Source organism: Amphiprion ocellaris, chromosome 5 (genome assembly GCF_022539595.1).
Source record: "Amphiprion ocellaris isolate individual 3 ecotype Okinawa chromosome 5, ASM2253959v1, whole genome shotgun sequence".
NCBI classification, from domain to species: Eukaryota; Metazoa; Chordata; class Actinopteri; family Pomacentridae; genus Amphiprion; species Amphiprion ocellaris.
In genome coordinates, this window is record NC_072770.1 from 2,200,172 (window position 1) to 2,216,425 (window position 16,254).

At 40.2% G+C, this 16,254-nt stretch overlaps 1 protein-coding gene across 3 annotated transcripts; it reads left to right on the top strand.

The window, feature by feature from the left end:
* The first annotated feature begins 263 nt into the window (after window positions 1-263).
* Window positions 264-15,909, top strand: LOC111585229 (probable transmembrane reductase CYB561D1). 3 transcript variants are annotated; one of them, XR_008601748.1, is made up of 5 exons: window positions 264-1,135; window positions 2,646-2,683; window positions 8,719-11,888; window positions 12,666-12,875; window positions 14,379-15,909. XR_008601748.1 is itself a non-coding variant. In XM_055010864.1 (4 exons), exons 2-4 carry the CDS (start codon window positions 979-981, stop codon window positions 9,223-9,225), a joined length of 702 nt encoding a protein of 233 aa, XP_054866839.1. In that variant the 5' UTR covers window positions 264-845; window positions 884-978; the 3' UTR covers window positions 9,226-11,283. The 3 variants fall into 3 exon arrangements, 2 of the variants coding, with proteins under 2 accessions (XP_054866839.1, XP_054866840.1); XM_055010864.1 differs by lacking the exons at window positions 12,666-12,875; window positions 14,379-15,909 and having other exon boundaries at window positions 264-845; window positions 884-1,135; window positions 8,719-11,283; XM_055010865.1 differs by lacking the exons at window positions 12,666-12,875; window positions 14,379-15,909 and having other exon boundaries at window positions 264-809; window positions 853-1,135; window positions 8,719-11,283.
* Window positions 15,910-16,254: the final 345 nt, after the last annotated feature.

Genomic DNA, 16,254 nt, shown 5'->3' on the forward strand with positions numbered 1-16,254 from the left:
ACAGTCCCGGTCATAATGATCATTTTATGAGTTATATTCATTTTAAAATGTGCTGAATTACTGCATGATTTTAACTGTAGCCACATAAGGTCTGAAATAGAAGCCTTTTCATAATCTGTTTCGAGTTTTAGCAATAATATTATTCACACATAGACTGTAGAATAAAGAGGGTTGGGGTCTTTATTCTACAGTCTAAGGTTTGAGCATTCCAGCTGTGATGCTCAAGACACTGAAAAGCAGGAACTACTGGTCAGGTGAGCGCCGACCAGGAAGAGGAGCCAAAACCCGGTCCACCATCCCAGACGGAGCCGGGAGCTCCTGGATCTATCGGCCGGTGGGACAGAATCAACCCGGCTGCTGCTGTGTTTGACAGTCGTTAAATCCGAGGTCGGCAGCTTTCGTTGCGGAGGATTACGGCGTCAATCTGGTTTGTCAATCAAGAAGCAGGAAGCTAAACAAGAGGACGACCGGAAGTTAATGGATTTTTCAAAACAACTTCAAACGGACAGTCCGCTCATCATATAACTGGCATCTGTGAGATAAGGACGACATGAACGATGCAGTGAGATGGCTGGATGAATGCCACTGAGAAGGAAAGAGCAAAGGTTCTCCAAGCAAAGCTGAAGAACCACCAGAAGTATTTGTCTGTGTTACTGAGTCCAGCTTGACTCCTGCCTGCTCAGCTCTTCCTGCTTCCCGACATCATGGAGCTCAGGCGGCTGTTCTGCTGGTGACGAGACGGAGCCCGCGGCAGGTAGCCGGGGAGAGAGCCGGGCAGAGAGCCGGGCAGGTAGCAGGTAGCCGGGCAGGTAGCCGGGCAGGGAGCCGGGCAGGGAGCTGGGCAGGTAGCAGGTAGCCGGGCAGGTAGCCGGGCAGGGAGCAGGGAGCCGGGCAGGGAGGAGGTAGCCGGGCAGGGAGCAGAGAGCCGGGCAGGGAGCAAGTAGCCGGGAGCAAGTAGCCGGGAGCCGTGTCAGAAGCATGCGGTCCGACGTGGAGTACAGCCCGGTCGGAGAGGGGCTGGGCATGCGGGACTTCTGGCTGTACGTGTGGCTGCGGAGAGCGGCGGTGATAGCGGCTCATGTCACCGGACTGGGCCTGACCCTGGTCATCTCCCTGCTGTCCAGACCCGGAACCAGTGAGTGGATACAGGCGTGTTAACACAGAACCAGCCAGAACACAACTATTATTATTTATTTACCTTTATTGATTATGTGTTTGTCATTATTATTGAACACAGCCTGGTGTCCAATCATCTGGATTTGTTATAAAATGCATTTGGCTTATAAATGGGTCTGTTCGCATTAGTTGGTGAATACACCATTTAATTGTAATACATTTTATATTTATTTGCAAAGCAGGCTCTAGAAGCAGTCCTAATGGCTTTTAACTTGATGAGTTCCTTGTGATGCCATCCACAACAATCATTTGTTGTCCTACAATATAGTTTTCCTGCTTTCAGACTTTATTTATTTTCTAATGACACAAAGTGAAACAAACAATAACATGTCTTTTTTTTTTGTCCCTTAAACAGTGCCGAAAACCAAAATGTTCAGTTTGCAGTGATTTAGAATAAAACAAGACCACAAGGCCGTGCACACTCTTTGTGTTTTAGCTTTGTTAATGACTCAATAATAGACTTTTTGCTTCAGCTCTACATTGGATCATTGTTTCTGACCTTTATTTCAAGAGTAATACTGCATTCTGAGTACATGAAGGTAGCTGGTGTGAGAGAGGAGCATGCAGAGGACAGGGTTAAATGGAAGCAGATGATTTGCTGAAGGGAAAAAGAAGGAAAAGAAGAATACTTAATTCTTTGAAGACATTTGTCTTTTTGTTTTTGTAGTGTTGTCAAGATTGCAACCAACAATAATTTCATTATTGTTGCAGCTACTGATTGATTGATTCCTTTATTGGTAAATGAAAATGGCAATTTGTCCTCCCAGAATGTGAAGCAATTCAATTTACCATCATGTAAGACTGACATATGAGAACCAGAAACCATTCAGTAATTCATTTTTGCTTGCCAAGTGCAGATTGATCAACCAAAACAGTTTTTTTTTTATTTTTATAAAAAAAACAATTCCTATGTTTTTCAAACTCAGGTAATAAATCTATTGATGTCCAATAGTGTATAAAATTAATGTTTCTTTTCATTATCAATTAACTGGAAATTTAATTATGGATTATTGTAAAGTAGATGTCATGGCATCTCTAAAATGTCTAAAAGCAAATGACCCATGTCTCTCTATGTATCTGCTTTCATTATTAGATCCTAAGCTTTGGCTAATTTGATCATTTCTTTTTATACAGACAGTAGAAACAAAGATTAGTGAACCCTGCTGAAGCTCTATCACATGCTCAACGATTATTTTGCACTTCAATAATGACCTTCCATGAAGTCTCATTTGAATAGACTTAGAATGACTTTATTAATCCCTGAAGGAAAATTTTGTTGTTACAGCAGCTGGATAAACAGTAAGACAACACAGAATATTAGGGTATAAAGTGGAGGAAAAATAAAAATCTAGAAAAAAAAAATCAATAGAATATACAAGAGTGGTACAGAAGTTTGCAGATGACAGAAGTTTGTGCACGTGAGTAGTTTTTAGCTGTAAGATGCTCACTGGTGTTTCTCTTTGTTCCAGGTCTGTTTTCTTGGCATCCTGTGTGTATGTCTGTCGCTGTAAGTTTCCAACCATGTATGACTTCACCTTCTTCACCTCTCTGTACACACACACACACACACACACACACACACACACACACACACACACACACACACACTAGTGTGATATGCTCATGAGTTCAGTTTGTGGCTGCTCTTTCACTCTTACTGTGATGAAAGCTGACAGTGTTTGCATTCGTGCTCAGCATCTTTCAGTCTCTTTAGACACTCATCAGACATTTCCAGACACCTTGGACCAGCTTATTTCTTCACTTTCATCTTATTATGTGATTCTACATTACTTTACAGCACACATAATGATCATTCATCTCATCATCTTGAGCTAATTGCATCAAATGCATGATTTTTCTTTTGGTCATCTGATCTGCATCTCCTTATAATAACAGATGATCTCATATATTCTTTTTTTTATTATTTGTGCTATTTTTTTAAACCCAGCTGTGAAATGAGTGTGTGCTGTGGGGGCTGGAGGAGATATGGAGAAGATAGTTCTGAGCTGATGTTTGAAACATTCTTTTTTTTCAATTCTTTGCGCGTTCTTATGGTAGACTGATGTTCTTATTGTCAGAGTGCTGATGTTTAGTCATTCCTATAAGGCTCCAGAAACACTTATTTCACCTCTACCTTTGTTTTGGGCACATCTAATTTAATGTTTAGTGTAATCACTAACTGCTTTCATGGGAACTTAGTCACCTGCTGACGTTGTTACATTTTATTCTGGAGAGATGTGTAGCTCCAGATCCAGAGATACCTGCAGAGAGGACAGAACTCAAACTAGGGACAGGAGAGGAGAGGCCCAGTGCATCATGGGAATCCCCCAAACAGCCTAAACCTGTAGCAGCATAACTGAAGGACAGTGCAGGTAACCTGTGCTGGGCCTTATACTATAAGATTAAAGAGGATTAATCTGTTCCCCAGCAGAGGAGCTGATAACTGAAGGTTCTGCCTCTCATTCTGCTTCAGGAAACTCTGGAAACCACAAGTAAACCTACAGTCTGAGAGTGAAGGGCTCTGTTAGGATGTTATGGTACATTAAGGTCTTTAAGATAAGATGGAGCTTGGTCATTAAGAGTTTTATATGTGATAGCAGGATTTTAAATTCTGTATCCTGGATTTTACAGAGAGCCGATGAACAGAAGCTAATAAGGGAGAAATATGATCTGTCTTACTGGTTCCTGTCAGAACTCTGGCTGCAGCATTTTGTATCAGCTGGAGGTTTTTAAGGGAATTATTGGGACATCCTGATAATGAAGAATTACAATATTCCAGCCTAGATGTTATAAATGCATGGACTAGTTTCTCAGCATCGCTCTGACACAAGATCTTCCTGTTTTTTTTTTAACAATATTACCAAATTCTGTTTCCTCCTCAGTGTGATGCCCTGAGACACATTGAAGTCTCCCACTTCCAAAGCTAATTTATCATTCCAAATGGTGCACTAGTGTTGTGACTTTATCAGAGGATAACGTGTTAGAGCAGCTGGTAAGGCAGTATTTATAGAACATCAAGCAGATTACATTTTACATAAACTATTATGTAGTGAAACTAATAAAAGGTTGAATATTTTTTCAGTTGAATATTAACTCCTCTGTTAGAAGTCAACATTCCTTTTACCTTCAAACCTTCTGGTCTCTGTGTGTCTGTCTTCTTTCCACTGTGAATAATAGATGGGAGGTGTTGGGAGGAGGCATGCTGACGCTAATCACGCCGTTGCATCACTGCATCAGCTATTGTGTTACAGACTGACCTAGAATATGTTAGTGAGGACGTACAGCTTTTCACACTGATGGCATTTTGTGGGTCTGGGCTTGTGGCTGTGCAGCATGATGAGTCAGTCAGGATTTGCTGTTAGACACAACTCTTTCTTTGGGCTGTAAACTTTAATTTGACATGTCTGCCTTTGTTCTACAGTAATCAATCAAAGCACACACAACAGAATTCTCTTAATGACTCATTGCTTACTTAATTAACCACACACACATGCACATATATTCTATGGTTAGCTCATTTAAGCAAAAATGCGTTCTGATGAAAGCCTTGCCTTGTTTAGTCTAATCTCTACCCTCTTTAATATAAAGGTGGTGAGAGTGAGATTTAGAAACGGTTTAAGAGAAGCCACAGATTGTCCCAATGGCAGGAAGCTACAGAAACAGTAGACGCTGTAAAACTGCACTTGAAAATAATGATTACAACTCAGCCTTCAATGAATGGCCTAACAGTCTAATAATGGTCAGGCTTAAACATGTTAGACAGTGAAAACATATGTGTGTGTAGTATTATCAATCATACAGTCCTAACTCTGATTGGCTAGCAGGTGCCTGACAAAATAACATATCTGGACGCGTAATATAGTTCAGTCTCCAAGTGTCTGGACACACTATTGTCATTCTTGCTCTGTCTTTTAGCACATTCAGTTGGAAAGATGATAATAGATACCACATTAACGGGCAAAGTCTCAGCTTTCATTAGAGTGTGTTTACATCAGCATAGAATGGACGGTCTGGGAGATACAGCCCTTTTAGCACAGGGCCCAGTTTGAAAGGATTCAAAAGTAATTGGACGCTAAAACTTTGTTGGGTGGCTGTGGGTTAATTCTACATTAGTTCATGTACAGAAGTTGTAAATATATTCATAGTGGTAGTAGTAGAGCTCTATTATCCCCCAATACAAACCAGATTTACATAGGTATATGATGATTTGTGGATAATTTACAGTGTTTACAAATATATTTTCCTGTTCACTAATATCAAACATTTAAACCAATGTAAAGCCATGCTACATCTCATATAGCATAAATATCTGGATTTTAAATACCGTGAATAAAGTTTACATATACTTGTCTTGAGTTTCCAGTGACTCCTATAACTCTGATCTTAATGTGATGGAATCATTCAAAGCCAAGGTCTTTCTCTATTGTGCATTTTGGTTCTTTTGTAGATTTATTACAGGTGCTCTGATAAGATGACAAAATGTTACAGCAATATTAATATTTGGTTCAATGTCCTCTGGCCATTTTCACCTCAGTTAAGCACTCCTGGTAGCCATCCACAAGCTGCAGGTTGTATATTTGACCACTCCTCTTGACAGAATTGGTGCAGTTCAACTAAATTGGTTGGTTTTCTGAGACAGATTTGTGTCTTCATCACATTCCACATTCTGTTGATGGGGTTTCAGTCAGGACTTTGGGGTGACCTTTATTCTAACCTGCTTCTGTCATTTCTGTACCACTGTGATCAGTGTTTGGGGTCATTGTCTGTTTGAAACACCCAACTGCATCAAAGACCAAACATTCAGGCAGATGATTTTACATTATCCTCCTTCATTATTCCGTTTACTTTGTGGAAAGCACCAGTTCCAGTGGCATCTAAACAGACCCAGAGCATAATACTACCACCACCTTGCTTGATGGTAGGTTTGGTGTTCTTGGGGTTAAAGGCCTCACCTTCTCTCCTCCAAACGTATTGCTGGTCACTGTGGTTAAATAGCTCACTTTTTGTTTCATCTGACCACAGAACTTTCCTCCAGAAGGTCTCTGTCCATGTGATCAGCAGCAAACATCAGTTGAGCCTTAGGGTGCTGCTTCTAGAAGAACTACTTCCTTCTTACACATCAGCCTCTCAGTCCACGGTGATATAAACACACTTGACTGTAGACACTGACACCAGTGTTCCAGCAGCTTCTCATTCATTGAAAATCTGCATTTTAGTGATTCTTGGTTGACCCGTGACCATCCTGACCAATAGTCAGGATGATAGCAGCAGGTGATAGCTTGTATTTTCTTCTGATCATGGAACCAAAACATGTTTGCAAAATGCACGTGTTTCAGTGATTAAATTACAGAAAATTCAGAGTTATAGGAGTCATTGGGAACTGAAGTCTGCCAACACACACTCCGATCAGCCACAACATTCTGACCGCTGACAGGTGAAGTGAAAAACATCGATCACCTTGTCATAATACAATGTTCTGCAGGGAACCTTGAGTCCTGACATTCATGTAGATGTTTGGCATGTACCACCCACCTAAACACCGCAGGTCAAGCAACCCTCCGACCCCCCACCCATGTATTCAAGGTGTTTTTCTCAAAAGATTAAGTAGGTTGTGACTTCAGATTCACTGACCCTCCTGTTTCTTTCACGTCCATAAACTAAATATAAATCATTTATCTTTCGTGTAGTTGAAACTGATCAGCTGGAGTTTATCCCCGCTAACCCTGGACAGGTCACCAGTCTATCAGAGGGCCACATAGATAGACTGACTCACACACTCACATTCACACCTACAGACAGTTTAGTTAACCTCAGCAGGTTTTTGGACTGTGGGAGGAAGCCGGTGAACCCAGTGGAGGACCCAGACAGTCACAGGGAAAACATGCAGACATTATCAAAAAGGCTTTTTTCAACACTGGTGTTAGCACACATTTAGTGCTTTAGTAAGTACATCTGGCAGCAGGATGGTTTAGGTAGGAATGAGTCAAAATAAACTGCAGTGTATGGTGATGGGAGTGAAGGAACCAGTCAGCCAGTGCCACAGTGTGGCTTCTTTATGTGTCTTGACAAGTTTTTGAACAACAAAGTTCCAAATAAAGACATTTAGATAATCTTAATAAACTGATGGCTTGTTTCTGATCATATCACTGCTCATACTTCTTCCACTGTCAGACATTGCAGTATTGTCATCATGCTCCCACATCTCTTAAATTACTTACAGTGTCATCACAACCACAGAAATAATGGTCAAAACTACAAAAACTCATACTGGTGAAACTAACCAAAATATGACAAATGTACAAATACCTTGATATGTGTACAAAAGGCACATTCATTTCAACAGCCACAGGATGTAGGAGGTTGCCATGGTGTGACAATGTACAGGGGGGCTTTGATGTCAGAAAATAATGGGAATATACACTCACTGACCCCTTTATTAGGTACACCTCACCAGTAAAAAGTCGGACTCCCTTTTGCCTTCAGAACTGCCTTAATTCTTCGTATCATACTTTCAACAAGATATTGGAAACATTACTCTGAGATTTTGGTTCAAATTGAGATGATTTGAGCTTTGTGACATGATGCATTATCCTGCTGGAAGTAGCATCAGAAGATGGTTCACTGTGGTCATAAAGGGATGGACATGGTTAGCAACAATACTCAGGTAGGCTGAGGTGTTTAAACCATGATCAGTTGGTACCAATCGGCCCAAAGTGAGCCAAGAAAATCTCCCCCACACCATTACACCACCAGCAGCAGCCTGAACCGTTGATACAAGGCAGGATGGATCCATGCTTTCATGTTGTTTACGCTAAATTCTGACTATCTGAATGTTGCAGCTGAAATGGAGACTCATCAGACCAGGCAACATTTTTCCAGTCTTCTATTGTCCAGTTTTGGTGAGTCTGGGTGAATTGTAGCCTCAGTTTCCTGTTCTTAGCTGACAGGAGTGACACCTGGTGTGGTCTTCTGCTGCTGTAGAACATCTTCTTCAAGGTTGGATGTGTTGTGGTTCAGAGATGGTATTCTGCATTCCTTGGTTGTAACCAGTGGTTATTTGAGTTACTGTTGTCAGTCTGTCCATTCTCCTCTGACCTCTCACATCAACAAGTCATTTTCATTCACACAACTGCTGCTCACTGGATATTTTCTCTTTTTCAGACCATTTTCTGTAAACCCTAGAGATGGTTGTGTGTGAAAATCCCAGTAGATCAGCAGTTTGTGAAATACTCAGACCAGCCCGTCTGACACCAACAACCATGTCATGTTCAAAGTCCCTTAAATCCCCTTTCTTCCCCATTCTGATGCTCAGTTTGAACTTCAGCAGGTTGTTTTGACCACATCTACATGCTTCAATGCATTGAGTTGCTGTCATGTGATTGGCTGAATACCTATTTGTCTTAACAACAGTGGAACAGGTGTACCTAATAAAGTGGCCAGTGATTGTATTTTCTTACATTTGTGTTTTTTAAAAGCCCAATCTCGATCTGTTTTGCTCAAAAATAATGAATACATCTATATTTGTTCTGCCCCTCTCTGCAGTACTGTATGTGCATGACAGAGGGCATCCTCCTCTTCTCAGCAGAGGGATCTCCCTTCTGCTTCAAGTCTCGGAAGGGTAAAGTCCGCCTCCACTGGTTCTGCCAAGCTCTGGTCCTCATAGCTGCAGCCACAGGCCTGGGCTTCATGGTGGCCAGTAAGAACGTGTCAGAGCGCCCCCACTTGGTCTCCTGGCACAGCCTGCTGGGCATCTGCACCCTGGCTGCCACCGTGCTCCAAGCAGCTTGTGGCATCTGCATGATCTTCCCTAAACTGCTGCGCCTCTCCTCCTCCCCACCCCGGCTGAGGCTGTACCATGGCACATGTGGCCTCGTGGTCTACCTGCTGGCCACAGTGACCGTGATGTCAGCCATGTTCTCAGACTGGTTCCAGGCCACAGTGAAGGGGGTGGCATGGTGGGCCTTCCTCTTGCTGCCCCTTTTCCCTGCCCTGGTTGTGATGAACCAGATAACTAATGCCTACCTTCCCCGCAAGAAGATGACCAGCTAGGTGTCGCCTAGCATGGGACAGATGGGATCTTTACTGCACTCAGGGCCAGGCCATCTGATGATGAGTCCTCCACTGCAGCAGCCTTTGAAGATATAAGAACTAAAGCAGACTTGCTGGTCGTCCGATAGACTGCTGAAGAACATGAAAACGTGGGGCTAAACATCTGCTTTCTGAAGGGAAGTTCTCAAACCTGGAATTTAGCTTTACTTAACAGTTTGCCTGCACAGTTCTGTACCCTGAAATTCTGTTTGTGCAAACAGTTAATTTCGGCCTTCATATGAATGTGTGAAGTCAGTGTAGAAGTAGGAACTGAAGTTAGAGTTAGTTGTGTCTCGTGGTGTTTTAGGGTACAAGTTAAGCATCTTGGGCAGAGGGTTTTAAATTGAGGTGCAGACATTACAAGGTTGTGTGCACAAATTTTCCAAAATATTACTTGTGATACGTCCTGAGGTCCATAGACAGCCAGCATCTAATGGTCTGTAGAAGTTTTACTTTCAAGCTCCGACTCTTTCTTATGTTAAATTCATACAACAGTTTTAAGAGAATCTAATAATGTTATGTGGGATGTGTGAACTGCCTTGCCTACCGCTAAACACATGAAACACAGGACACTGTATGGTTTGGTTGCAAACTATTGGAGGCAGTCCCATAGTTGGAGCTGGTGGACACCTCTGAGCTTTCTCCATCCGTCGCCTCTTCAGAGGAATTTTTGCACTAGACATGCAGCAAATGCAAACTTCTCTAATGGATGCTGTATGTAGACTGGTTTCTGAAGGGACTACAGATTTGTACATTTGCTTGTGTAAGGACACAGCTTCAGCCTTCAATAGAAGGTGCTGTGGATGATTATGTACCAGCCTGTAAATTATATTTATTATATTTATGTGTTGTCTGTCATATTACAGGCACTACATGAAGCATTTCAACAGGAGAGTTCCATCAATCAGCAGCGAATCAAATTAATAACATCAGCTCCAGTGAAAAACTTCATGTATCACCTCTGGTTTATGAGCAGAACCCTCGTTTTATCCCTCCTTGTTCTATATGTTCTTGTTTGCCGACCGTTGTTTGTGTTGTGTTTGTTCCAAATAGGAAAAATGAAACTGCACTCACACCTGTGTCGCGTTGTCATGCCAGGCCAGGGCACAGGCTGTCTTCTTCCAGTGATGTCATCAGTATAATTTATATAATATAAATGTAATAAATAGAACTAAATATCCCTGTAAAACAGACAAATTTAGAAAACTTTAAGTTTTACTGATCAGTTGCACTACATCTAATTCAGCGCTACAACCACGAGTAAACTCAGCCTAGGGCTGGGCGATATGGTCTAAAAAAAATCTCAGATTTTTTCACAAAAAAAAATCCCGATTCACAATTTATCCAATTTATTTTTACCCCCTACCTAATCTCTGCACGACGGAATCCAGTCTACTTTATGCAAATGAGCTGCAGCCCTCTCCAGGTAAACACACTGGATTGCAGCTGGAAATGTGCCGCATGTGGCATGCTGGTCAGGTTGCGGTGCGTTTGTGGTTTGTGGGGGGGGCACTCTGATGAACTACAGGAGCCCAGCAGGCAGGCGTTTGTGGGCGATGTTTTTGAGAAAATCGATTTTCATTAAAAAAAAAAAACAAAAAAAAAAACATTAAGTACAAAGTCGAATTAATCGATAAAATCGATTTATCGCCCAGCCCTAACTCAGCCTGAACAAACCAGCATCTGAAGTCATCTTACTGACAGAGACACCCCTGGCAATCATCCCCAGCAGGTAATACAAGTTCAGATGTTACCAAAAATGCTGTTAGAGAACCTGATGCACAAAGACCTGCTGGATGTGTTTACCCTCCGGCACCTCGCCTTAGTTGCTAATGAGTGGTTTATGCAGAAGCAGATCAGGGGACTGTGCTGTCTGCTATCAGTGACTGAATACTGCAGGATCATTCAAAAAACATTCGTCAATGTAAAATGCACACAAATTTATTTTTAGCCTGGCTAGATGTTTTGTCTGTTCTTCACTAAAATCTGAATTTCTACTAAATAAAAAAAAAAACATTTTTTGGACTGTCTTTCCTTTTGGCTTCTGACTGCAGGTTTGTAGCTGGTTTCACTACAGCTTACAAAAAATACATGTACGGATGCACGATACTGGATTTTTGGCGATATTTTCCAACTCATTTTGGCTGATGGCTAATACCAATATTATGGAAGCAAATCAGACTCATCAGATTCTGAATTTTAAAAGCTGCTGAATTTCTTACTTTGAATTTTTTTGCATCAAAATTACGTATGTAAATTTTTTATGCCTGAAAATTTAGCTCATCAAAATTCTAAAAAACAGTTAAAAATTCAATGTCTTCAAAATTCGCCATCAAAAAAATTTGATGTCTTCAAAATTCGCCATCAAAAAATTCAATGTTCAAAATTCGCCATCAAAAAATTCAATGTTCAAATTCGCCATCAAAAAATTCAATGTCAAAAAATTCGCTGTCAAAAAATTTGCTGTTCACATCCAGGGGACTCAGGCGTAAAAAATCGATCCTGGCCAAAATCGAACCAACGCCCAGCCAATCACGTGGCGCTCCTCCGGTCATGTGACGCAGACGGTTCACCTCACAAGACCGGGGTCAACCACAGCTACCAGCATGAACGACGGCGCTTCAGTGAGTGTATTAATCCTTTTTGTCCTGTATGTGGTTTGTTTTTGTGAGAGTCAGTAAGCTGTAATGCATGCCGTTAGCTGCGCTAGCACAGCGTTAGCCGCGCTAATACAGCGCTAGCACAGCGTTAGCCGCGCTAATACAGCGCTAGCCACGCTAATACAACGTTAGCCGCGCTAATACAGCGCTAGCACAGCGTTAGCCGCGCTAATACAGCGCTAGCCACGCTAATACAACGTTAGCCGCGCTAATACAGCGCTAGCCGCGCTAATACAGCGCTAGCCGCGCTAGCACAGTAATAAGGTCATACAGACAGCACGTTCTGCAGCTGGTTAGTTGAGTAACAATTTTATAAACGCACAAATGGGTGGAAGTGTGATTTATGCGCCCGAAAATGCAGTTAAGTCACAGAGCAGTGTAAAGAAACTGGTCACCTAGCAAACTGAATTCGTCTAGGGAACACTTTGTTTATTATGTGTGTTTTCTGCTCAAGTTAATGTCCTGGTTTGATTCATTTCAAATTACTCCTGATCTTGAAAGGTTTTAAACTGTGCAGTCAAATTAGTTACAACTGTGAGGGAATAGCTTGAAATGAACTGCCCTAGACTGCTCTGTTCATAGCCCACCATTCTTTCACAGCTGTATCAAGAGTTATTGTGCAATGATAGTGATAAATGCGGCCCATTTTTTCAACTGTTTCCTGTTTAGTATGCGTACCCTAGATTGTTTTTGATAATTTGTTGTAGCCATTTATTTAATCAATTTTAATCCACTCCATAGCAACACCGTCTGAACTGACCAGTCTGGTGAAATTCTGGACTGGATGGGAGACTCTACCAAGAACTCTCTCCTCAGAAGTAGTGAATGGCAGATACCTGACAGCCTCCACCTGCTATGAGACCTTACATTCCCAGGACATTACAAGGACTACACATCATTTAAGACTGACATCCTGGCCTGTATTTGCACTTGCCAGTCAAGATATGTTAGGTGTTGTTCTCTAGTTAGTTTTACTTGACTGACAAAACTAAGTGCACTTTTGGATTCCCTCCCCTACTTGTTCTCCCAACTCACCTGACAGGTTATCTGGCTCAAGTATGCGTGTTTCTGCCATACATTTAAAGTATCTGAAGTTAAGAATATTTCTGGTGAACAATACATGCAATCACGGCATTAAAGCAGGAGTTAAAAATGAACTGGACTATACTGATTTTATTTTCTCACTGCTGAATGGGATGAAAATCCGTTGCAATATTACAGAACAGCAGCCTATATATATATATATATATATATATATATATATATATATATATATATATATATATATATATATATATATATATATATATATATATAGGCTGCCAAATACTGTCAGAGCAAAAAATATTTTTAAATTGGCTGTCACTGTCAACCTACTTCAACAGGCATTTTTTTGCACATTGAAATTTGAGGTTGTTTGAATGACACTATCTCAGAACAATGATGAAGAATCTATAATACTGAACAAGTAGATCAATAATCTCAGATTATGGGTGAGTTGAAATATGAAAAAAATGAAGTGGTCTATGAAAAGTCCAATCTTTCAAACCTGACATGTTGTTTTGTGTAATTTCTTTGTAAATTAGCCCTGCATCCAGTCATTACCATGACATTAGCATAATGGAACCATGACCACATATATCCTTCCGAATATAGTGGCATTTTTCCAATGGCAAATTTGCATGCTTTGACAGATACAGTGGTGGAAAAAAGTTTTCAGGCAACTTGAAAATTTTCCACAATCTCAAACATTATCATGAAATATTTGTTGGAAAGTCTTTTGTGTTTCAGAAGGTGTGACTGCATTAGACACAAATGATGCTTTTTTGGTTTATTGTTTACATGAATAACAAAACTAAATTCTACCAAAATGACCCAATACTCAAAATTTCTTATTTTTAAGGAACCAATCAATTTCAAGTTCTGTTTCAGAAGGTGTGACTGCATTAGACACAAATGATGCTTTTTTGGTTTATTGTTTACATGAATAACAAAACTAAATTCTACCAAAATGACCCAATACTCAAAATTTCTTATTTTTAAGGAACCAATCAATTTCAAGTTTTTATTGACTTTTTTAGGATTTGTTTCGTATTATGACTGTGACTGAACTAATAGAAATTGCATTTGAAGACCTCAGAGGGATTCTTAATGCAATATTTCACTAATGTATGAGGTGTCCAAAAACTTTTTTCCACCGCTGTATTTAATAGCAATCTGATATGCTTATGTTAGCAAGACAAATAAATGAAAATTTCAGGCTTTTATCTTGAATTATTCTTGAGATATTTATATATATATATATATATATATATATATATATATATATATATATATATAAAATCTCAAATTTCAATGTGAGAAAAAAAAATACTGAAACTAGGTCTACGGTCCACTTAAAAAAATCTAAAAGTATTTTTTCTATGTTTTCTGTTGCTCATGGACTGGCTGAAGTAAGGCAGCATCAGGAGACAAACATGGAGGAAATATGAGAACAGAGAGAACCCAACCAGCAGGTCACAGTTTATCATCATCTAATCATCTCCTGAAGTCCATATGGTAAGTGGACATCATGATGAGATCAGCTAGATTTCCTACAGTATATGGCTGTGAATTTACCAGAGGATGCTTATAATAATGCTGATGTGGCCGTAGGCTCTACACTATTTTAGTGACTCAGTAAATGCCTAAGTTGGTTATTATTTTTTAAATACTTTTTAGTTTTTAATAAACATTTATTTAATAGCCTATATGTAATCAAACATGGCCTTTGCCTAAAAAGAATAATATTTCATTGCACAAGTAAAGGTATAGTAATTTTTGAAACTGTTCAAATTATTATATGTTGCTAAAAAACAAAAAAACACAAACAAAAAACACATCATAGTAATATGTCAATTAAAAAAGCCTATAGTATAGCATGTTCCCAACAAACGTCATAGTATAGCATGTCGCTCTAAAAAACGTCATAGTATAGCATGTCACTCAAAAAATGTCACAGTGTAGCCTTTGGTCTAAAAACGTCATACTATAGCATGTTGCCCAAAAATTGTCATATTATAGCCTTTGGTCTAAAAACATCATAGTATACCATGTCGCTCTAAAAACGTCACAGAAAAGCCTTTAGTCCACAAAACGTTGTTGTGTCCCGGCTGTCTGAAGTAGGTGAGGAGCAACACAAAAACAGTACAGACGCTGGTTTCCAGAGGGTTAGACGAGTATTTATTTGAAAGAGTAAGTTTACAACAACACAACATGTGAGGGGGTTCAAAGCAAATGGGTGTTAGTAAAATAAAAATAAATAAACAGAACTAAAAGTGAACTTCCTGTTGACATTGATGGACATTCCAACCAGGAACAAAGTAAAAGATAATCAATACGAAAAAAAAACTCTTCCTGTTCACCGAAAACCCAAAAACACCTCAGTAGCAGCCTAAACTAAAACTACCAATGGCTTCCCTGTTTTCCTTTGTGAACAATTCAAAGGTCCCTCTCTATCTCCCCACACATCCACCAACCACTGGAACACATCTCCAAAGTTCTGCTGGGCCAGCTCAGCTTCCCCTCAGAAGAAGTGCTGCCACCTGCCAGATGAAGGAGCCTTTTGAGAGGCAGCTGGCATCGTGATTGGACTGTACTTTGGTCTGTTCCAATCCAGCTTCAGCTCCAGAGACGGCAGGCGGGACGAGTCAACGGAGGCCTGGTGGACGAAGGCATGAAGCTGAGTACAATCCAGAAAACAACAGAGGAGGAGTGCAGCAGCCCAGGACCAGAACAGAGTTGCATGGTATGTCTCTTAGAAAACATCATAGTAGAGCCTTTGCTATGAAAAAACACCATCATATACATCGTATATTGTACAAATAACAAGTCAAAGGAAAGAGACATACATTGTAGAATTGTAGTAATTGTGGGCTGACTGATTTACTGATTATTAGTATTTTATTTTTTACTGATTTACGGTAATAAATACATTTAAAAATGGTGCTACTTTGGCTCTGAACCTTTGTTTACCTGTGGTCGCTCTGTTTTCTGGAGTGATTTGATTGGTTATACATCACGAATAAAACTCCTTTAACTTAACATCTGTAAACAAAACAAAAACATATCAACAAAGTTTAGAGTTTAGTTAGAGTTTGTGTTCTTCTAAGTAGATAGTAGTAAATATTTTCATTTACTGCAAATGAATATCTACTCCAAATGTTTCACTAACAATCATTATCAGCCTTAAAAACCCACAAAACACCCTCTATACTCGACCACACTTAGTACAGTCCGGTTCCCCCTTCTATAAATCTGCTTGGAATCGTCCACTTCCTGTTTGTCAAAG

Bases quoted from the DNA above. Each gene is read 5' to 3' on its own strand.
- LOC111585229 (XM_055010864.1), top strand. From the start codon at position 979: ATGCGGTCCGACGTGGAGTACAGCCCGGTCGGAGAGGGGCTGGGCATG. The intron at 1,136-2,645 runs GTGAGTGGATAC...TCTTTGTTCCAG, and splicing joins GCTGTCCAGACCCGGAACCA to GTCTGTTTTCTTGGCATCCT. The intron at 2,684-8,718 runs GTAAGTTTCCAA...CCCTCTCTGCAG, and splicing joins CTGTGTGTATGTCTGTCGCT to TACTGTATGTGCATGACAGA.